Source organism: Tursiops truncatus, chromosome 8 (genome assembly GCF_011762595.2).
Source record: "Tursiops truncatus isolate mTurTru1 chromosome 8, mTurTru1.mat.Y, whole genome shotgun sequence".
Classification (NCBI taxonomy): Eukaryota; Metazoa; Chordata; class Mammalia; order Artiodactyla; family Delphinidae; genus Tursiops; species Tursiops truncatus.
In genome coordinates, this window is record NC_047041.1 from 97,246,212 (window position 1) to 97,270,396 (window position 24,185).

Below are 24,185 nucleotides of genomic sequence, written 5' to 3' on the forward strand. Positions count from 1 at the left end.
TGATTAGTGATGTTGAGCATCTTTTCATGTGCCTGTTGACCATTTGTATTTCTTCTTTGGAGAATTGTCTATTTAGGTTTTCTGCCCATTTTTCGATTGGGTTTTTTTTTTGGTTGTTGTTGTTATAGAGTTGTATGAGCTGTTTGTATATTTTGGAAATTAAACCCCGTCGGTCACATCGAACAAACAGATTCTTTAAATATGCAAGTGCATCTTTGTCCATGATTATCCCAATGTCACCATTAACAAGCTATGTAATCTTCAAAAAGTTACTTGACTTCCTTGTTCCTTGGTTTCCTCATTAATAAATCCTCTGGAAGGAGATCCTATCTTAGAAAATTGCTATGAGAATTAAATGAATGAATACATATTAAGTGCATAGAAAAATTTCCAGCATATATTAACTCAAAATGTTATTATTTTTATTATTGTTATTATTAATATTGTCCCTGGCCGTTAACTACACAGTAATTCAAATCAGTCCATTGGGTTGTTCTTCTGTATTGAAGGAATGGGATGTAACTTAAACACAGACCACGATACGAACATCTTCAGTTAGAATAGTGCCCTGGGAAGAATCATAGACGTGAGGATTAAATGAAGTAATCCACGCACTGGCACCAAATGAATGAAAAAGTGCATGTAAAACTCTTAGCAGAGTGCCTAGCAGAGAATAATATTAATACGTCATTATTATTATCATTCCCTGAAGGAAGCAGGAAAAGTGTAGATTGATGTACTTAGTCCTTTTGTGCTGAGGCACTTTACCTTTCCAGATCTCTGTCCAGCATGTTCTTGGCTTTCTTCTTTTTAGGAACATATGCCCTTTGGCATGGTCAGTTAAGATACAGACTTGTAGAGATGGAACCAGTGTTGCTTACTTTCAATGGGAAAATGCTTATGGTTCCAAAGATCTCATTTACCTTTTGGAACCTGCTGTGTGAACAGATTTGAGATTGCTTGAATGAGTGAATATTCTTGACTTTTCCATGTGTATATCCTGCCCCACACTCCCAGGTGCTCTCCAGTCCTTTGGGGACCAACAGGCCATTTTGTTCCCTATGTTCACTTATCGGTTTGACGAGAGGAGAGTCTTTGACAGCATTACTATAGCTGTGGTTATATCTTTTAAAAATACATTTATTGTTGAATAATTTAAATGGGCATAATTAAAAGCATATGTAGGGTACAATTCTATGGGTTTGACACATGTGCATGCCTATGAAACCATCACCACCTTTCATCCCCTGTGTTTCTTGATTTCTCTTTGTAGTCACTTGCTCCCCACTGCTAGCCTACTCAGGAACTGATCAGCTATCACTATGGATTAGTTTGCCTTATATTGAATATAATGTAATCATACTACGTACTTTTCATGTGGTATAATGATGTTAAGATTAAAACAATTTGATCACGTAACAGTTGTTTGTTAATTTTTATTTCTGAGTATTATTTCATTGTAGAAATATACTACAATTTATTTATCCATCCGTCTGTTGTTAGGTGTTTGGGTTGTTTCTTTTCTTTCCTTTTTTGGATATAATAAGTAGAACTACAATGGATATTCATGTAAAAGCTTTGTAGTGGTTATATGTTTTCACTTATCTCAGGTAAATACCTAGGAGTAGAATAGCTGGATTGAATGGAAAGTATATGTTTAACTATATAAGAAACGGCTAAACAGTGTTTTCTAAGTAGTTGTTTCATTTTACATTCCTACCAGCAAATCATGAGAGTTCCAATTACTCCACACTTCAACAATGCTTTGGACTGTTGGTCTTTTTATCTTTTAATTTATTATTATTTTTTAAAAGTTTATTTTATATTGGAATGTATTTGACTTACAGTGTTGTGTTGCTTTCAGGTGTACAGCAAACTGACTCAGTTATACATATACATATATTTATTCTTATTCAGATTCTTTTCCCACATAAATTATTACAGAATATTGAGTAGAGTTCCCTATGCTATACAGTAGGTCCTTGTTGATTATCTGTTTTATACGTAGTAGTGTGTATCTGCTAATCCCAAACTTCTAATTTATCCCTCCGCCCACACCTTTCCCCTTGGGTAACCATAAATTTGTTTTCTAAGTCTGTGAGTCTGTTTCTGTTTTGTAAATAAGTTCTTTTGTATCATTTTCGGACTGCTGGTCTCTTAAATTTTAGCTAAACTATGGATGTGAAGAGTTATCTCATTGTGGTTTTAACTTACCTTTTCATGATGACACTTTACTGGTAATTCATGTTCTTTTAAAAAACTTCTTGATCAGTTTAGAGCAGGGTTCCTTACATTTAGCACTACTTCTATTTCAGTCCAGACAGTTCTTCGCTGTGGGAAGCAATTCTGTGTACTATAGAACATACAGTAATGTCCCTGGCCTCTACCCACTAGCCATCAGTAGTAACACCTCCACTCTCAATTGTGAAAAACAAAAATGTCTCCAGACATTGGCTCCATCTCCTTGAGAGCCTCAGGATAGTGGAAGTCTAACGTTCCGAGAGGCAAATGTGACCTTTTATCCAGAAGCATCTTGTAAGAGGTAAAATGAAGCAGAAGAGGCAAAATGAGCTTGATGCCAAATTTCTGGGGTTGTAACATTGTTATAATACCTGCAAATCACATAACGTGAGACTGCTCTGCATATAGGCATGCACACATACACACAGTGGAAAGTACCACCACCGCCACCAACAAACATATTGTCCAGTTAATAGGGTAGACTGAAACCTGAAGAGGCTCTAGAACACTGTACAGTCAGGGTGAGCTTTTAGCTTTGGCAAAGGGCAAAGTCCACAGTTCAGACCCAGCCTTTGCCTTATTGGAAATGTTTGTAAAATGTTGAACAATTCAAACAGAGAAAACGAGTTCTAAAGAATAGTTTTATAAAACAACATTAACAAATAGGAACAAACAAGACACAATCTTGATGTCTAGCACTAGGATAAGATTACATAAATTATGATCTCTTAGTATGCTGCAACTCTAGGAACCATTAACATAGTAACTATGACACACACACACACATATACACAGGAGAATACTAAAATAAAAGGAGAAAATGTAGAACATAAAACAGTACGTAATTCCTGATTATAATACGTAAATCTTTGCTTACACATATTCTATATGCAACATATACGAGAATTTTAAGGATGTAGAAAGATAAATTTAGAAGGGAAAACAAAATATTGAAAGACATTTTATGGGGGCTTCCCTGGTGGTGCACTGGTTAAGAATCCACCTGCCAATGCAGGGGACATGGGTTCGAGCCCTGGTCCAGTAAGATCCCACATGCCGCAAAGCAACTAAGCCCGTGAGCCACAACTACTGAGCCTGCGCTCTGGAGCCCGCAAGCCACAACTACTGACGCCTGTGAGCCTAGAGCCCGTGCTCCGCAACAAGAGAAGCCACCGCAATAAGAAGCTCGGGCACTGCAACGGAGAATAGCCCCTGCTGGCCACAGCTAGAGAAAGCCTGCGCGCAGCAACGAAGACCCAACAGAGCCAAAAATAAATTTAAAAATAAAAAGACATTTTATGGCCGTAGCATTATTGATAAAGTCTTTTAAATTAACTTTCTTCTTCACATGATTTGAATTAACTGTAAATCTGGCCTGCATTCTAGTCCACATTCCTCTGCATATTTCCTCTTTGACTTTGAACAGACGACTTCACTTTCCTGGTTAACCTTTATCTAAAGAAAAAGCTACCTCCTTTAGAAAGTTTCCTAAAGGACTAAATAGAACGATGTTTGCTTAGTATCTCGGCACATTAGGTGCTAGATAAATGTTACTTGGATTAGCATCCTTCCTTGCAAATGTTATTACTTTTCCACTCACCCACCAGCTTCCCAAATCCCTCCATATCATTTATCTGCTTAGAACGAAACCTGGTTTAATCCTTCCAAGAATTTTTTCCACAGTACACCTGCTGTATACAGAGTACCTGCAATGCGTTATTTCTCAAATTGAATAGACTCCCTTTTCTTCAACCTAAGTGTCAATAAATAAGCTTGGCCCTTCATTTGGAAACCAGCAAGAGCATTTGATTTTTCCCACCTTGTCGTGAGAGGAAAATGAGGAGGCAGGTGTCACAAAGCAGCGATTCTCTCCAATGAGATGAGTCCTCACCTTGTCTCCACGAAGAAAGGTCCCCGGGAACAAATGAGAAGCAGCAGACTTTTCCAGAATATGAACTTCCCTTTACCCTGGCGAGTACAGCCAGGAACTGCAAAGTGTGTTTAGGTAATTTTTCTACAGAAATAGCTAAATTGAAGCTGTTGAAGTAGACCTTGTCTATTTAAAAGCAGCGAGGAGAAGCTTCAACTGTTAGCTGGTGTGGAGTCCAGTGGCACCTGGTCCCTCCCTCTGGATCACATGTTCTGCTGCCTCTGCAAATTTGGGAGTCTGATTGTAACTAAGGGTTTGTATTCTTATCCTACCATTTACCAGCTGTGTGTCTTTGACCAAGTCATCTAATCTCTCTGTGCCTCTGTTTCCTCATCTATAGGTGAGGTAAATAATACTACCTACCCTCACTAGGTTGTGGGTTTTTTTTTCCAATTTTCTTATAAATTTTATTTTGTTATTTATTTATTTACTTTATTTTTTATTGGAGTATAGTTGATTTACAATGTTGTGTTAGTTTCAGGTGTACAGCAAAGTGAATCAGTTTTCATATATATATACTTGCTCTTTTATAGATTCTTTTCCCATAAAGGTCATTACAGAGTACTGAGCAGAGTTCCCTGTGCTACACAGCAGGTCCTTATTAGTTATCTATCTTATATAAAATAGTGTGTGTATGTCAGTCCTACTCTCCCAATTTATCCCTCCCTAGGTTTTTGTTTTTTTAAGTTAAATGGGCTAACATTTGTGAAATGCTTAGGTAAGTGCCTGACAAATATAAAATGTATATTAATGTCTCTTAAATGAAACAAAGCAAAACAAAATTACCGTCATGTAGGGTAAGCTGCATATGTAAATATCTCTCAAAATATTTAGTGAAATACTTTTTCCCTGTGGTTATGGATCCAGCCCCTTTTGATATGATCATTCTATTGTGACACAATGAAGAGAAGAATGTCAGAAACAGATGACATTGTTGTCCTACTACACCATCCTACACAGTTATACACAGTGTGAGATTTTCCTAGAAACTTCCTCACCAAATTCCTCATTTATGTTGACTCAAGGCGGCCGTTCCTAACTAGCTCATTATATATAAGCGAAGATGCACACGTCACAATGTTAGATAAGGTTTTGCCTTAATTTGGGATTCCTGGTATTCAAGGAAAACAAATTCATGTTAAAACATTGTCTGTAGTCAGATAGCATACAGAGTGTATCTTGCAAACGGAGACAGAAGTATGGGGGCAAATTACTTTTACAGTGTCAGGGAACTAACTTAGGAAAAGAAACAGTTTCCTGTAGTATAAGCATAGAAAGCCAGGGAGACTTTTATTTATCTTACACATAGATTGTTCCAGCTTTCCTTTGGTGTTAATCCACTGTGTTTGCAATGGCACAGATTCTTACCAGTCAGCCAAAGAAAACTCAAGACTGTTCCATTATCCTTAACTCTGTGGGCTGAAGAACATCAACTAGTTTGAGATGGCTGCATAGATTGAAGTGTGTCCTTTATTATGATAGTCATTATGAAGGACAGTCACAGATGACCACGTGCAGCTAGAGGTGTCCCATCAGCTAACAGGTATAACTCCAGGTGTACTTGACAGTTCCAAGCTCTTTGAAAGGACCCATAGTACACTGGGGGAGTCGGGGAGGAAATACACTGGGATGGTCTTAACTAAGATTCCCACAGTCCTGGCTTAGCAGAGAAGAACCTGATTCCCTCATAGGATAAGAAGCCAGGAGCCTCTCGTAAGGTGTGGTTACATTTATTATTTCTGTAGGTGTTCCATATCTGGGTTATATCATGAAGAACACTTCCTGATTCTCAGGAATATTTGTATGTCTGTCTTTACAGCACAAGGAATTTTCTTTTCATAGTATTGTCCAAAAAGTGTATCATCATTGATAAAATTAATGTAATACAGTTTAGTACAACCCTCACTTTTTTTTTATGTCTAAGAAATTTTAACCTTTTATCATTTCATTAGGAATAACTCAAAGTTTCAAATGTCTGAGTTAATTTGTAGTATTACTACAAAGGAAATACCTCTGAACATTGATAAAAGGCTAGTCTGACTGCAGGTTGGAGTGATTCAAATGATTAGGTTGAATGACAGTATTTTATAATCTTGATCAAGTTTGGTCGATTCTTATCAACAAGACTTTCCAAAAGTATTTTTCCAGCAAACATTCCATGAATGTTTATTCACAGTATCTTACTAATATTCCTAAAGGCTAGTAGTTGATCAGAGTATCTTTTTAAAACATTCTGAAATCATATTTTTATTGGTTTTAACAAGATTTATAACCTACTCAAAAATGCAATAGAGTGGGCACCATAAAACAAATTTTTAAAAAAATTATTCATTTATTTTTGGCTGCATTGGGTCTTCGTTGCTGCGTGTGGGCTTTCTCTATTTGTGGCGAGCGAGGGCTACTCTTTGTTGTGGTGCACGGGCTCTAGGTGCATGGACTTCAGTAGTTGTGGCACTTGGGCTCAGTAGGTGTGGCTCACAGGCTCTAGAGCGCAGGCTCAGTAGTTGTTGCGCACGGGCTTAGTTGCTCTGCGGCATGTGGGATCTTCCCGGACCAGTCCTCAAACCCGTGTACCCTGCATTGGCAGGTGGATTCTTATCCACTGTGCCACCAGGGAAGTCCCACAAAACAAATTTGTTTGAAAGCACTAGCACCAGCACATGAATAGTCATGACATTCAGTGGCATGTCCCTTGTTTTTTTTTTAAACATAGATTTTATTTATTTATTTATTTTTTGGCTGCGTTGGGTCTCCGTTGCTGCGTGTGGGCTTTCTCTAGTTGCGGCGAGCGGGGGCTACTTTTCCTTGTGGTGTGCGGGCTTCTCATTGCGGTGGCTTCTCTTGTTGCGGAGCACAGGCTCTAGGCAGGCGGGCTTCATTAGTTGTGGCACGTGGGCTCCATAGTTGTGGCTTGCAGGCTCTAGAGCGCAGGCTCAGTAGTTGTGGCCCGCGGGCTTAGTTGCTCTGCAGCACATGGGACCTTCCTGGACCAGGGATCGAACCAGTGTCCCCTGCACTGGCAGGCAGATTCTTAACCACTGCACCACCAGGGAAGTCCAGCATGTCCCTTGTCGAAACATAGTTTTTATAATCTGCACTGGTGGATGCTTTACAAACAGGGTAAGCTGCGTGTAGAATAAAATAAAGAGATTTTTAAAGTAGAGATTAAAGACATTAGAGATTAAAGATGAGAAATTATTTTAATGAAACTTTCTTTTGTTGTCAACTTAAAGAATCTCTGCACATGGTGGCACCTTAAAAAAAATCTACAAATAATGGACATATATGATACTCTGAATATCATTCTTCAAAATCACATATAAAAGCATCAGTTGAATATATATCCATTATTTGTGGATTTTTTTTAAGGTGCCACTATGTGTAGAGATTCTTTTTTTTTTTTTTTTTTTTTGCGGTACACGGGCCTCTCACTGTTGTGGCCTCTCCCATTGCAGAGCACTGGCTCCGGATGTGCAGGCTCAGCGGCCATGGCTCACGGGCCCAGCCGCTTCGCGGCATGTGGGATCTTCCCAGACCCGGGCACGAACCCGTGTCCGCTGCATCGGCAGGCGGACTCTCAACCACTGTGCCACCAGGGAAGCCCTAGAGATTCTTTAAGTTGACTGAACCAGCAATAACTTGGAAGAAGTAAATTATAGAGTCAGGGTGGGATTGTCCTTATAACCTAAACAAGTTATTATTTGCAGTGAAGGGAAACATATATACAATGGAATATTACTCAGCCATAAAAAGAAATGAAATTGAGTTATTTGTAGTGAGGTGGATGGACCTAGAGTCTGTCATACAGAGTGAAGTAAGTTAGAAAGAGAAAAACAAATACTGTATGCTAACACATATATATGGAATCTGAAAATTTAAAAAAAATGGCTCTGAAAAACCTAGAGGCAGGACAGGAATAAAGACGCAGACATAGAAAATGGACTTGAGGACATGGGGATGGGGAAGGGAAAGCTGGGACGAAGTGAGAGAGTAGCACTGACATATATACACCACCAAATGTAAAATAGATAGCTAGTGGGAAGCAGCCATGTAGCACAGGGAGATCAGCTTGGTGCTTTGTGACCACCTAGAGGGGTGGGATAGGGAGGGTGGGAGGGAGGGAGACACAAGAGGGAGGGGATATGGGGATATATGTATACGTATAGCTGATTCACTTTGTTATACAGCAGAAACTAACACAACATTGTAAAGCAATTGTATTCCAATAAAGTTGTTAAAAAAAAAATAAGAATACCTACAAAGTCCCTTCCAGGGAGGCTCCAAGGAGGTCTTTCTCAGATTTCTTTTCCAGAATCACCTGCTTTTAGATCATGTAAGGATTGATCATGTAATTGATGAGGAAATGCAGCCTGCTCCTATTGAAGGTAGCATTGAACGTACTAAACTAGTCTTTTTCAATACTTGCCTAGATCAGATTGTAAAATATTGGAATTTAGTATTGACGGAGCTATTTCCTGTGATGTGGGCCTGCCAATTAGCTGATCATACCCATATAGGATGGGACATAATGGGACAGTACTCAGCAATAAAATGAATGAAATACCAACACACACAACATGGCTTAAGTCTCATAGACGTTTGGTGAATGGAAAATCCAGGCATAAAAGAGTACTCAATATATGATGCTAATTTTACAGAGTTCAAGAACCTGAAAAATTAATCACTAAAGAGATCTTAACCAGCCCTTGCCTCTGGTAGGGCTGTAGATTGGCAAAGGGTATGAAAGAAATTTTAGATGTGACAAAATTGCTCTATTTTTTGAAAAGAATGCAGGTTTCCTGAGCGTAAGTAAGCTTGTTTCAACCCCACAGAACTACTCTCTCTCTCATTTTCAAAGAGAGAGAGAGATTCTCTGTGTATTAAACCTGTTGCGTTGTTGTATGTCCAAACACTTCTTTAATTTGTCCTTTTAATTAGATACTATTTTGCCTGTCTCTATGATTGTAGGTTTAAGACCTTTCAGAGAAATTTGATGGCATCACTTCTCTGTTTGCTAAGTATCTGGGGCTGTCAAGGAGAAGTCTGAAGTCAGTAAGATTCTTATTCTTCTTATCAAAACCCCTCAGTTTATCCCCTCTCTCTGGAACCTTGTATGATCTTGTCTTCATCTTTGGTGCTCAGAAAGTTTTTTTTGGCGGTACGTGGGCCTCTCACTGCTGTGACCTCTCCCGTTGCGGAGCACAGGCTCCGGACGCGCAGGCTCAGCGGCCATGGCTCACGGGCCCAGCCGCTCTGCGGCATGTGGGATCTTCCCGGGCCGGGGCACGAACCCGCGTCCTCTGCATCGGCAGAAGGACTCTCAACCACTGCGCCACCAGGAGAGCCCTGGTGCTCAGAAATTTTACAGTAATATATCTAATGAGTTCTTTTCACGCTCAGTCTTAAGTAAGTTATTTCAATCTTCAATCTTTCCTCACTTTTGGAAAATCTGCTTCTTCTGGTGCTTCTGCCACCTCTTCTTTTTCTTCCTTTTACATTATTTCCATCATTCCATTTGCTCTGTTCTCAGTTTTTGGAATGCCGTTTAGATGGGTCTTTAAACTTGTCAATGTTGTTCAGTTCCCTTATATTTTCTTTCATATTTTCCATCCCATTTTCATTCTATGTGATATTCTGAGATATACCTTCTACCAGAACTTCTTAGCTTTCTAATTATCTTTCAACCGTGTCCATTTTGCTACTCAGTCCATCCGTTGAGATTTTTATTCAAAGTTCCAGTATTTAATTTCCGAAATCTCTAGTTGATTCCTTTTTAAGAATGTAACATAAAATATCCACAACTATACTTTTCTAAAGTCTCCTAATTGCTCTATTTCTCTTTCAGCAGGTGTGAATTCATCCACAGGTCAAGTTTGATGCTTTTCTTTCCTTGTCAATTCTTTGGTCATTCCTGGTTTTCTTTTTATCTTTGAGTTTGAGGGTTCCTAGTCACAATTTTAAAAGAGCTACTGCTCCACGTCCCTGGTATTTTGGAGGATGGGCCTGGAACTTTACAAGTTGTGGCGGTAATTTGCCCTCGTTGTGTGAGGCCCACCCCTCTTCCAAGGGTCAGAGCTCTCTGTAGCTTCCAGTCCCCAAAGCCCCTCCCCTACCCCCTACTGTCTTCTCCTCTGGTAACACTCACATTTGCAAAATGCTTAGCAAAAATCAAGATGGAATCAAAGGCCAACCAGCCACGCTTGCATAATCTAGCTCTGACCAATAACAGGCCTGAGTTAGGTTTATCCTAGTCTGTTCTTCTGTTGACTGTGGGCCGATTCTGCCTTGCATGGTCTTCTAGTGGACAATTCACACATGTATTATAGGTGCCAGTTTCTTACACTTTTATTTCACCATAGTCTTACTCCTTTTCATTCTCCAGCTTATAGGAATTACCCAGCACACCTAGAGCATCAATAAATTCTTTTTTCTCTTCCCTGACTCCTATTGATGTTAATTCAATCACTTGATGAGAATTCAGCAAACGATAACTGGGCTCCATCTGCAACCTTGAGCCAATTCTCTAACTTGCATTTATGCAATCCTTTTCATATCTAGTTTTACAAGTGCATGTATTTTTATCTGCATTTTAAAAAAATGGGAAAACAAAATCTGCAGTGTTGATGGGGTTTGCCCAGTATCTTACACTGAGTGGCTGAACCATACTCGTAATTCAGATACATTCCTGACCCCAATCCCATGTTTTTACCCCATTACCCAGGGTACTAGATTTAGGCATATTAAAGCAATAGTCTGTAACTATACAACACGTAGCAGTTGTAAAGCACTTTCACATGCATTGTGTTATCTTTTCCTCATGAAAGCCCTTGATATAGCATTATTATTTATCCTAGACAGGAAATCTTGCAATTAAATAAGAAAGTTACCAAGACAATTGAGCAATGACACGCGGGGTCTGGAGACTTCAAGTCTCTAGACAGGCACGGGCATAAGCCTTGGGGTATCCCAGATATTTCTTTGCCACCTACCTCAAACAATAAGGCAATCAACACGTTAAAAGGATATCCAAATAAACACACCAAAGGCTGGGAAGTCTTGTTTCCCATAAAATATCTTCTCTTCATCTTTAAGGACACTGGATTGCTCCTTTTCATTCCTTTTTTTTTTCTTTTTTTCTGTTCAGTGGCAGTAATTTCCACTACTCTGTCTTCCGGCTCACTGATCCATTCTTCTACCTCATTTAGTCTACTACGGATTCCTTCCAGTGTATTTTTCATTTCAGTTATTATATTCTTCATCTCTCTTTGGTTGTTCTTTATATTTTCTAACTCTTTGTTAAAATTTTCTACAGTAAGTCCCCTACGTATGAACTTTCAAGTTTCGAACTCTCAAAAGATGCAAACATAAGGTCCCATGTCTAATCACGTAAGTTAGGTCACATGTCTGGCGTACATTGTCACGCGTGTGCATCCTCTACAAGTGGCTGTGCTTTTGTGTGCTGTACAGTACTGTATAGAGTACAGTAGTGCAGTATCTTTTTTCAAGCCCAGGATGTCTGGAAGCAAGTATAAAAGCAGCGGTGAGGTAGCTGGTACTGCTAAGAAGTGCCAAGCAACAACAATGGAAACAAAAGTGAAAACAATTGCGAGACTGGAGTGAGGGGAAAAGACACCTTGCCCTTCATCTCCTATTTCTGACGATCCTTCAGCTCTACCATCTCCTCCCTCCTCTCCCTCCTCCAGTCAGTAACTCTTCTCGCCTCTTCCCTCAATGCCAGCCAGCTGTTGTACTGTACTACTGAACTTTTCAAGGTACTGCACTGTAAGATTAAAAATGTTGTCTTGGGCCTCCCTGGTGGCGCAGTGGTTGAGAGTCCGCCTGCCGATGCAGGGGATACAGGTTCGTGCCCCGGTCCGGGAGGATCCCACATGTCGCGGAGCAGCTGGGCCTGCGCGTCCGGAGCCTCTGCTCCGCAATGGGAGAGGCCACAACAGTGAGAGGCCCACATAGTGCAGAAAAAAAAAAAAAAAAAAAAAAAAAAAAAAAAAAAAAAAAAATGTTGTGTTTTTTTTTGTGTCTGTTTGTTTTTTATGTATTATTTGTGTGAAAAGTATTATAAGCCTATTACAGTACAGTACTATATAGCTGATTGTGTTGGCTGGGTGCCTAGGCTCACTTTGTTGGACTTAACGAACAAATTGGACTTACAAACACACTCTTGGAATGGAACTCGTTCATAGGTAGGGGACTTACTATAACGTCTTGCTCTGTGTATCCACTATCCTCCCAAGTTCCTTGATCATCTTCGTGATCACTACTCCGAACTCTTTCTCAGGTAGGTTGCCTATCTCCACTTCACTTAGTTCTTCTGGGGTTTTATCTTGTTCCTTCACCTGAAACATATTCCTCTGCTGCCTCATTTTCTCTGAGTTGCTATTTGTATTTTTATGTATGTGGTAGGTTAGTTACATTTCTTGGCCTTGGGGAAGTGGCCCTCTGTAGGAGGCATCCTGTGTCCCAGCAGTGCACTCCCCTCTCGACGCCCAAGCTATGTGCTCTAGGCGTTCCCCCTAAGAACGCTACGTGGGTTTCTCTGTTGGGCTGGGATAAGTGTGTGGGCAGTCAGGTAGGCCCCCAGCTGGTCGGTTGCCAGGCCCTGCCTTGTGTGGACGTAGCTGGCTGCTATATAGTGGGGTCTGGTCCTGAGGTGACTAGTTGCAGAATCCTAGGGGGTCCCTGGAGCTAGTGCTGGCTCACTGGTGGGCGGAGTCAGGGTCCCAAAGACTCTGGGATTGTTGCCCACCCACCGGCTGGTTAAGTCAGATCTTGGGGTTAGTGCCAGACTACTGGTAGGCATAGCTGGTTCCTAGAGTCTGGCTCTGGAATCCCAGAGCTCATTTAATATTATTGGTGGGGGGTGGTTCTTGACTCAGTTAGGTATGGGGTCCAGGGTGTCCTAAAGGTTGCGTTGGCCAGCTAGTGGGCTGGGCCAGGGCCCAGCCAGTGCCAGTGTGGGATCTGGCCTGCAGTGTGGGATTGTAGTTTTCTAGCTTCTTGTGTCTGCCCTCTGGTGGGCGAGGCTGGTCTAGAGGCCTGGTCTGGCTTCCTGGTGGGAAGGGCCGGTCCACTGGTGGGCAGAGCTGGGTCTTGGCCCTCTGGTGGGCTAGGCCGTGTCTAGAGGCAAGCCCAGAGGTGGCTGTGGGCTCTTTAGTCTTTAGGCAGCCTGTCTGCAGATGGGGGTGGATGTGTTCCTTGCCTAGTTAGTTGTTTGGCCTGAGGTGTTCCAGCACTGGAGCCTACAGGCTGTTGGGGGGCCAGGTCTTGGAGCTAATGAGGCAAGATGTCAGCTATCAACACCCGCTATACGCTGCCACCAGTGTGTTTTCCTTTACCAAAGCCTGAATTCCTTCTCCCTGTTTCAGAACCACAAAGCCTCTCTCTCCCTGACGACTACAGGGAATTCTTGGAGGGGAGTATCACCTTGTACTCATACAGAAAGGAAAGTAGTATGGCAACAGAATTTTCATCTATAGTCTAGGGAATAAGATGTATTCTATTATTTCACTAAACCAGTGGTTCTCAAAGCATGGTCCCTGGGCCAGCAGCATCAACATCACCTGGAAACTTGCTAGACATGTGAATTCTGGAACTCTCCCCAAGATCTACTGAATCAGAAAATCTAGGGGTGAGGCCCTGCAACCTGTTTGAACAAGCCTGCTAAGTGATTCTGATGCAGGCTCAACTTTGAGAACCACTAAACTAAATGTCAACCAGAGGTAACTTTGCCTCCAGGGGACATTTACTAATATCTGGAGACATTTTTAGTTGTCATAATTGGGATGGAGGGTGCTAATGACATCTAGTGGGTAGAGGTGGGGGATTCTGCTAAACATTCTACAAATGCACAGGACGGACCTACAGCAAAGAATTGTCCAGTCTAAAATGTCTGTTGCGCCAAAGTCGAGAAACCTGCTCTAAACTGAGCCTTCTCTCTCTCAACTGGCGAAGAAATTAAACCTCAGTTGAGTGTGTCTCTGTGTGTGTGTGGGTGGGTGTGTGTGTGCGCGCGTGCGTGTGTGTGGGTGTGCGCGTGCATGTATATTTGTGGGGGTCTTCATCCCCAATTCCACAGCTTAATTTCAGGCTTAGGTGGACCAGAGGGAACGAGTTCTTAATCCAGGTGATCACCTTCATTCAGGTGCTCTGTTTGCTGCCCGGTACTGGTGTTTAGTGCTGTTTCTCTCGAAGGGCTGGGGCAGGAAACTCTCCCACCTAATCTGTCCCAACCAGGAAGAATATCTTTCCACACCAGCAACCAGATTCTCCCATGAGACAATGGTCTGAACCGCACAGAATTCTGGCATCTTGAAGTAATATGCCAAGGTCAAGCGGAACAGTAGGCATCCATGCTATAACCCCCACCCCCTCAACTTCCATCTCTTCTCAAGCCCCACCTTCCTGGGGCTGGGTGTTCCCACTTTCCTCTCCCCGTTAACTCACACCATGTTTCCTCATCACGAACCACTTAGCTTCAGCCTATACAATCAAACACAAAATCTCTTTATTGTTTGAGGGTTTCAGGTGACTTTAGGAAGCTCAGCTTTTAGGAGCAATATTGAATCATTTTCCCCAGAGTGGAAGGGTGGGGGGGTACAGGCTAACATAAGTTAGTCTTTTTCTTAATAACTCTCCCTGCTATATCATGCATAACATATTTAACATAATATACCATATATATTTGTATATAACATATTTAATATACCTATAAAGCAGCAATCAGAGGAGAGGATAATGTCTACAGACCTAAAGAGTAGAGTCCACTTGCTCCTCACTAAGGGAAAAGCCATAGAAAGAGAGGAATAAGTCATAATGCCCAGGAAGTGTTAGCCCTCCCTGGAAAAACTGGCAAGGGTCTACCAACCCATGCCCTAAGAGTCCCAGGGGAAGCCATTTGGGGCAACATGTAGCAGATGAAGAAGCATGGCGGAGATACTGGAAGCATGGGGACCAGAAGTATGAAACCACTGCAGGAGGACCGGATGCTGCTTCTGCTGAGATATCTAAGGCAAGCCCATCGACGGTGGTGGTCCTGTCGACCATTCACACTGCTGCCCCGGGACCCACACAATGTCCACTGCTTTACCTACGATTACAGTTACAATTGGTTCTTTCCCTCCACCCACCCGTCGGCTCCTCCAGCTGCATCCTCAGGTCCATCCCGAACTGTCTTGGATTCAGGGCTGCTTCACAGAGGCACACAGTTCCACTGGTTCCAGTCACAGGGCACAGGGATATGATTCAGACTGCGACTCATTTTCTGCATAATTTTGTTATTCTTGTCTACATGAGAATACACGGGGAAGCCACGTTTGATCAGAGCCTGGGTCTGGTAATAGATGACGTAGGTGACGAGACCATGGCCCCGGTACTCAGGCAGGGTGCCCCCCATCCGCATCTCTCCTGTCTGGTCCATCAGGGACCAGGACACAGGGGTCCCCTCGGGCCCCAGCAGGCAGAAGGTGGGGAAGGTCCGGATACAGCGCTCGATGAATCTCTGGCTCCACTCATTGCCACCGAAATGCCAGAATTTATTCACCACGGCAGCGTGGGTAGGATCCAACGATGAGAGTTTAAACATCTCTTGGTCACTATGGATGTTCCAAGAGAAAAGCAAAGTCCATGAGTTTAGAGGTTTATATTTGTTCTTACCTCTAGTATCTTGAGAGACAGAGTAGGCAGAGGAAACAGCGAACGCAAAGTCTGGAGTATAAGTGAGCTTGTAATGACAGAGGGACAGAAAGAAGGCCGATGTTGTCGGACTGAGTGAGCTAGAAGGACAAGACAGGTCAAAGAAGTTGACATAGGCCTGATGTACTCCAGGTGAGACAAGAAATGGTGGGGTATTTTAAGCAGGGGAGAAACACGGTTTGAAATACGTTTTTAAAAAAGATTCTTCTGGCCGCTTTGAAGAAGATCGATTGTGGGCAGACAGAGTAAAAGCAGAAAGAGAAGTTGGGAGGCTGCTCTGTCAGTGAGAGGCGTAAGTAGCGTAGAGAGCTTTTATCAAACTCACATGGCCTTGGGTTTGCCATGGCTAAGTGATAAGTTCTTTACATCCAGCAGGGAAGGAGCCAGTTCCCTTATTGCCTCAATCGCCACATAGAGAATGTTTTGTGATTGCTTGACTTTGAAGGATTTAGTGGCTGCAAGACTTTGTATTACTTCATTCAGGCTGGACTGTGAACCTGGATGGGATTATAAGGAGAAATGCAATGATTTATGCCCATTCTAGGGAGAAGCTCTCCAGTGGAGTAAGAAGTGTCTGAGGATTTCTAGTCAGAGAATTTTGGTGATGGGCTCGGTGCTGCTACTGTATGACTGGGCTCATGTAATCAGGATTTGTGCAATTTTCCTTGTTTTGGAAAAGCAAAAGCATGCCTAGAAATTCATTCAGCCATGGTCATGCCATTAGAGGCAATACCAGGACTGGAACTAAGTTTTCTGGGCTACATAATCATGCAGTTTTTTTGTTTGTTTGTTTGTTTTTTGTGGTACGCGGGCCTCTCACTGTTGTGGCCTCTCCCGTTGCGGAGCACAGGCTCCGGACGCGCAGGCTCAGCGGCCATGGCTCACGGGCACAGCCGCTCCGTGGCATGTGGGATCTTCCCGGACCGGGGCACGAACCCGTGTCCCCTGCATCGGCAGGCGGACTCTCAACCACTACACCACCAGGGAAGCCCAATCATGCAGTTTTGATGATCAAAGAAAGTGAGTTATAATAATTATAGTTTCCAGGACTTCCCTGGGGGAGCAGTGGTTGGGAATCCGCCTGCCAGTGCAGGGGACACGGGTTCAATCCCTGGTCTGGGAAGATCCCACATGCTGTGGAGCAACTAGGCCCGTGAGCCACAACTGCTGAGCCTGAGCTCTAGAGCCCGTGTACCGCAGCTGCTGAGCCCACGAGCTGCAACTACTGGGGCCTGCGCACCTGGAGCCCCTGCTCTGCAATGGGAGAGGCCACCGCGATGGGGGACCTGCGTAACTGCAGCGAAGAGTGGCCCCTACTCACCGCAACAGGAGAAAGCCCACGCACAGCAACAAAGACCCAACACAGCCAAAAATAAATAAAATTTTTAAAAATAATAATAATTATAGTTGCCAACATCTCTGGAGTACTTACTATGTTCCCAATGCGGTAGATTGTTGCAGTAATGGCCCACAGTTTGCCCACATCTCCTTGTACCCATTCCCTGGAATAGTCCCCTCCTGCACTGCATCTGACCTTGGCCATATGACTTGTGTTACCAATGGGAAAGAGTAAATTTGATGCAGAGAGAGGCTTAAAAATGCTTGCACATTGGAGCTCACCATGTCTTTGTGCTTCTGGTTAACTTGAGGCCAACACCACATGAAAAGGCCTCGGCTAGCCTGCCGAAGACATGTGCTCTTATCATGACGTCACCAGGGCCTAGCCAGCACTGACAGTCAGACCATCATTCAGACTTGTAAGTTAGGCCATCTTAGAGTAACCAGCACACAGTCACCCATCAATTGACTGTAGATGCATAGCTACACCCAGAGGAGACCAGCAGAACAACTGCCTTGCAAAGCCCAGTCCAATTGTTGGTTCACAGAATTATGAGGTTTGCTATGCAGTGAAAGTTAACTGAAACATTCAGGTATTGCACTAAGCAATTCCTAGCTAAGATTTCATTTAATCTTTTCAACACTGCTGTGTTTTAGGTACCATCATTTATTTTTTTAGTAAATTCATTCATTTATTTATTTATTTTTGGCTGCGTTGGGTCTTCATTGCTGCGCACGGGCTTTCTCTAGTTGTGGCGTGTGAGGGTTACTCTTTGTTGCGGAGTACGGGCCTTAGAGCACGTGGGCTTCGGTAGTTGTGGCCCACAGCCTCAGTAGTTGTGGCATGCGGGCTCAGTAGTTGTGGCTCACGGGCTTAGCTGCTCCATGGCATGTGGGATCTTCCTGGACCAGGGCTCAAACCCGTGTCCCCTGCATCGGCAGGCGGATGCTTCACCACTGCACCACCCGGGAAGTCCTAGGTACAATTATTACCCTCATTTTTATATATGAAAGTCAGGATCTCAGATAGGACAAGTCCCTGGCGAGGATCACATGGCAAAGTAACAGGCAAATGCCATCCTAGGTAGTCTGACTCTGGAGACCACGCTCATAACCATATAAGTTGCTCTTTATGACCTAGGAGGTGTTCTGTGACATGAGTTGTCATTCCAATTCTGGGAATGAAAGTCCCTGGGGAAAGCTCTGCTCTGATACCCAACCACCCTAAGGCATGCTGGATATGTCCACAAAATATGCCATAAATCCTTAGCTCTCAGGGGATTACATTACAGTCCTCTATATGAAGCCCATTAGGTATAAGCTTTGAGGGTGTTTTTCCCCCTTTACAGGTATAGTTGCAGCTGAGTAAAAAAAACTGACAGCAGGCTGAGGGTCTGGGGCTTGGAGAAAGGAGATATATGTCATAGGAGAAATTGTTCAGGATGGAGATGTGGTTCAGCACAGATTCCATTCCTTTTATACTTACTTTGGATCTGCAAATGCTGTTTCCAGTTGATGACTTCTGGTAAGCTGAGGAATTCCTGACAATTTTTGAGGTCTTTGGAGTAGATATGGTAAGTATTGGTGTAGTGATCAAGGTCATCTGTCATGTCCTGTTATCATTGAGAAAAGGGGGGCGAAACAAATGTCTTATTTTTCATGATTGTAATATTTTTTTCTAAATTCTACTATACTGTGGTATTTTTAAGTACTAAAATATTGGTGTTTGTATTGGTGCTTTAGAAATTTTTCTGAATCATTTAAATCATGAGATCAAGATGGGAGATTCAGGTGTTCAAATTATGATGAAAAACTACAGAACAATACTATTCTCTACCCATATATTGTATTAAAATTTCAACTCAAGCAAAGACACAACTATTTAGAAAGGATTCTTCTATATTTTCATCTTCTTCAACAGGAAGAAGAGAAAAGCAATTGACAAGGAAAAGCTTCTGTTGCAAGAATAAATGTTTCTATATTTCAAACACTTGCAGAATACAGAAGCTATGAAGATGACAGTATTAAATTTGGTTATTGACATTTCTGGATTGACATTTCCATCTATACTAAATTAAGACAAAGAAGATGAAAACCAATTAGAAATGCTTTCATAAAATAATACAAGAGTTGAACAAATTGTAATTACAGAAAAACAAAGAAACCACTTATTTAGAAAGATCCCCTCAAATTATTAAATAAGAGATGTGATTATTTGGAAGAAGAAACAGGAAAATATTATCTTGAGTGCAGAATTCGAAACCTTTTCAAAAATAGTTGGAATTGTTGCACAAAAATACACTCACAAGTCAGCAATGATACCACTAACACATTTTGTTTCTTAAGATCCCATTTAAGATAAAAGGTCAAATAATTTTATTGCAGTTCAGTTTTTATTATTAATATAAATTTCTTCATTTTATATACTGTTTAATTCCATGGATTTTAAATAACTTATTATTTGTAGGAAAGATATATTTGTATTTTTATAAAGTTATAATTTTACTGGATGTTTTAAAATAAACTTAGGGTTTTTTGTCTTTGAAATGTATTAACTATTTAGTTTCACTAATTTCTAAATGTTTCCCCAAAATGTATATGGAAATTCTAATATTATAAAAAAATTTTTTATAATCAGCCAACGAACTGTCCTGTTTCATACCTTCCTATCTTTGTCCTTGTTACTTTCTCTGGTTAGACTGTCCTCCTTTCTTTGTCAGCCTAACAAAGATATATTTATCTACAAAACCCAGTTCAGATGAAACATCCACTAAGAAGTATATCTAATCTGATCCTGTAACCTCCATCTCCAAACTCCATAGTTTAATCAGCTTTTGCCTGTGCTATCTCCGTATATTGTACATTTTCTGTTTTTGAACATTTTACACTAAGTTGTAATTTATTTACTTACCTGTATTCTCCTCCAGGCTGTGGGGTTCTTAAAGGCAAGGACTTACTTGTTCACTATCACTGCAATTCATTTCTGTAGCCCCAGGGTCTACCACATTGCCGGGCACACGGTAGGCACATAGCAAATACAAACATAGATGCAAATTCATTCCACATCTGGCACCTTACCTGCTCCTGAGGGCGGATAACCACTGTATTAAAATCAGGCCACCTGTCCACCAGGGCCTTTAGCTTGAAAGGGTTCCCCTGGTTCATGTGGAAGACGGTCCCATAAACCTGCAGTATCCGGACAAAGTGAGAGGGTCAGCTTATTAGGAAGGGATGGCAAAGTGCCTTGTTTGACCAGGACAGGTTTATGTCTATGAAATTGTGAAATTTTACAGCGGTAAAGGGACAAATAGGGCATCTGTGTCTAAAATCTCCACATGCTACTTTCTTTTTTTAACCTCAGATGAGAGCTTTTTCTTCCCATCTAATATAAATCAAACATGTATATGGTAAAATATTGGGACAAATAAAGTTAATGATCATAAGAACACCATTCTTTTTTTTGTAGGATTTAATATTATCTTTCCCCAGACTTTCTTCTATTCATACTCGTAGAGATACACAATTTTACAAATGTAAAATGATCTGATACATGGTATTTTTCACCACTGAATAAATTGTGGGTGTATCTCTATGTTCATAAATACAAAATTTTTCAATTATGTTCTAATGATAGGATTCCATTATATGGTTGTATCATGGTTCATTTGTGCATTTGTCTACTGAGGGTCATTTCAGCTGTTTCCAAATTTTCATTTTAACAACTAATTCTTTGCAGAGCATGCTTGCACAGAAATCTTTGCATGGACACCTGATATTTTCTTAGATTATCCATCAGGTAACTGCTGGTTCAAAGGATATGGACATGTTTAAAACTCTTTAACATGTATGTCCACAGTACCCTCTGGAAAGGTAATTTCCTCCCACAATAAGCAAAGGTTAAAGCAAAATGCTCAAGAGAATGGGCTGCGGAAGCCCACAGTCTCGGTCCAGTCTTGAGTCCCCAGCCCCGCCTTTTTGCATAGGTTGTTGAGAGAGAGGGGAAAGCAGGGAGAGAATGAATGAGATAGCCTGTGGACATTAAGTGTCCTGGTGGTTTGGGGGTGGGGGAATGCAGCGGTGGATACCACCATGGGCCACATGACTATTGTGAACATGAAGCCTCTGCAGATACCAGCATGGAAACGTGCCAACGACCAAAGGTCAAAAAACAATGTACGCAGTTTAATGGTTTCTACCATGGGTAGATGATGACCAAAGACTGTACCAACATCCTTCCCTCCTACCACCCTCCACCCGACGTGGACTATTGATGTTACACTATGGAGAAAGAGAAGGGGAAAAAAATCTAAGTTGCCTGAGCTTATCTGAAATCATTGTTTTCAGCCATGAATGGAGGCTTGATATAGAAATTCCGTATAGTTTGGCAAAATATAGATGTTTCTTTTTATGCCTTTGCATTTGGGGGTGTGTAAAATTGCTTTAGATTAATACATTATCCATTACAGGATCTGAAAATATGTGTAGTTCTTCCTCTTTCTTATTCTCCGGGCTGAATTAATTAAAACTCTTTTCTTTTTTTTTTTCTGCTGAACTCAGAACGTAGTGAGCCAGGCAGCTACTCTACATGAACTCAGCTGGAGTTGACACATGCAATAAAATGTACTTAATATCCAACACTTAGAAGAACAGATGGACGTTTTGTCAACGAGACTCAAGCAAGTATTGAGTTCTAGGTTATACCTCCATTAAAGGTACCTGGCAAACAGCTATTCTAGATTTCAACTAGGGTAAGAATGTATATCTTTCATATACAACCAATGCTGTTTCTTCATGAAAGTTGTGGACCCAAGAGGGCCGCCTTATCTTACCACAGAGGTGCTCCAAGTAAGGACACTTGGGAACCACCAAGAGTTTCCTCAAGATGTTTGGGGTCCACTTAACCCAAGGACCAAAGAGAAATTTAAATCACAAAATTCTATACTACAGAGCATGGAAGAAAAACTTTTAGGTTGAAGAATTTTCAAAAATAGCTACTTACCATAAAAATATCTTAGGCAAGCATTCATAACATGTATAACTGATGTAACCTCTAAGAAAAATTGACTGTCTCTTTGAGAGGTTGCCTGGATCTTAAGGATTATCAAGTGAAAGTAGTTAAATATTAGGTAACAGAGATTAATATTAGTGAGATCCACCAAAGTGGGTGACATTTTAGTATTAAATTAGTGGATTTGAAAGCATTTTCGGCAGTAATTAAAGAACAGGGCGAGTTGTTTCATTAGTCTATTTCTAATAAATGAAAATGAAGCCATATGATCTACAAATAAAATAATGCTAACATTTTTCTCCTTTATACAGAAAGATGGAGTAACATATCTATTGGGGGTGAGGCAGATGAATGCATTTATCTTATCTAAAATGTATGCATCTTATAGGAGTGTCTTATAAAACAGTAGAAATCTAGTTCTCTTTCTACAAAAAACTTTCAGGGAAACAAGTTGTTCTCCAAATACACACACACACACACACACACACACACACACACACACACACACACATTCACACACACACGGTTGTACTTAAATTCCACTGGAATGGGCCCCATCCCTTTGGTTGCTAAAGAAAAACACAGGTGAGGACCCCAGACCATCATTAGAGTTGCTCTCGAACAGTTCTGGATGTGGGCATCTATGTATATGTTCTATTTAATCCTGAGATTTCTGATCAATTGTACTTGGTTAACAGAGGTCCTCAGAGTCAGGCACAAAATAGCTTGATATGCCGTAAGTTCGGAGCAATTGGAAAATCTAAGTGAAATAGAAATTGACTTATCATTAATTTTAAAGAAGGCTCATGACGGTTAACCTCTCACCTGGCAAGTGTTCTTTTAAGGAGAACAAATTTAAAAATTAACATGTAGTCTCAGCTAACTTTGTAGGAGAACTCTGGGCAAGTTTCCAGTGCTATTATGGAACGTTTCTTGGAAAGGAGCAAGGGAATACTTTTTGAGTCAGCTTGGAGCAAAAAGCAATGCTAGGTCTCAGGCATTCCTACGTCTATACCATAGCACTGCAGCTCACTATTTGTGGGGTACTGGGCGAAGCACTTCACTGAGCCTCCACCTTCACATCAGTGACATGGGCATAACAGCAAATGTCTTGTAGAGAGGTTATGCAAATTAAATGAGAGAAAATGTGCACCAGTGCCTGGCACAGAATAGGTGCTCAATAAAGATTAGTCTCTTGGGCTTCCCTGGTGGCGCAGTGGTTGGGAGTCCGCCTGCCGATGCAGGGGACGCAGGTTCGTGCTCCAGTCCGGGAAGATCCCACATGCCGCGGAGCGGCTGGGCCCGTGAGCCATGGCCGCTGAGCCTGCGCGTCCGGAGCCTGTGCTCCGCAACGGGAGAGGCCACAGCAGTGAGAGGCCCGCGTACCGCAAAAAATAAATAAATAAATAAATATTAGTCTCTCTTTCCCTTCATCACAGGAACTTTCTATTCCTACTCCCCTCAGAATTTTCCATTGTCACCTTTAAGGATGTAGGAAGGCTCTTCCTCAAGGATTTCTCCAGCATCTGCAGCATCTGGGCACCTTGCAATGGGAACATCGTGCAAGACAGCCTGTTCTGGAGAGAACCAGGAAACAGCCTGGAATGAGAAGAGCAGGAGGAGATTCAGAAACAAAAGCAGCAAGTTCTCTGCTAATTGCCGGAGCCCTCTTCCGTCTCTCTTTATTGGCGTCTTCTCCACTAAAGTCATCAGCCATTCCAAGGAAGGATGAGACTGGCAGAAAATGCAGAGCCTGCCTTCTGAATTTTTCAGCTCACCTTAAAACTTTGATGAATTCTAGTCATTAACTTCACTTTACATTAACAAGCACATTCTAAAGTATATATAACATTTTTTTTGAAATTTAGTTGCTATCAGTGATTTTTCTGACTCTACCAGTAATAAGCTGTGCAACCTTGGAAAGTTACTTAGATTCTCTGTACCTTGGTTTCTTCAAAG

The 24,185-nt window shown here is 41.6% G+C and overlaps 1 protein-coding gene across 1 annotated transcript; it reads right to left on the reverse strand.

Moving 5' to 3' along the window:
* Positions 1-15,316: 15,316 nt before the first annotated feature.
* On the reverse strand, positions 15,317-23,785 carry LOC101326964 (glycine N-acyltransferase-like). The gene is made up of 5 exons (XM_019947947.3): positions 23,708-23,785; positions 20,297-20,404; positions 18,705-18,831; positions 16,206-16,377; positions 15,317-15,780 (listed from the first exon to the last, which is right to left on the reverse strand). The coding sequence occupies exons 1-5, from the start codon at positions 23,783-23,785 to the stop codon at positions 15,378-15,380; spliced, it is 888 nt and encodes a 295-aa protein (XP_019803506.1). The 3' UTR covers positions 15,317-15,377.
* Positions 23,786-24,185: the final 400 nt, after the last annotated feature.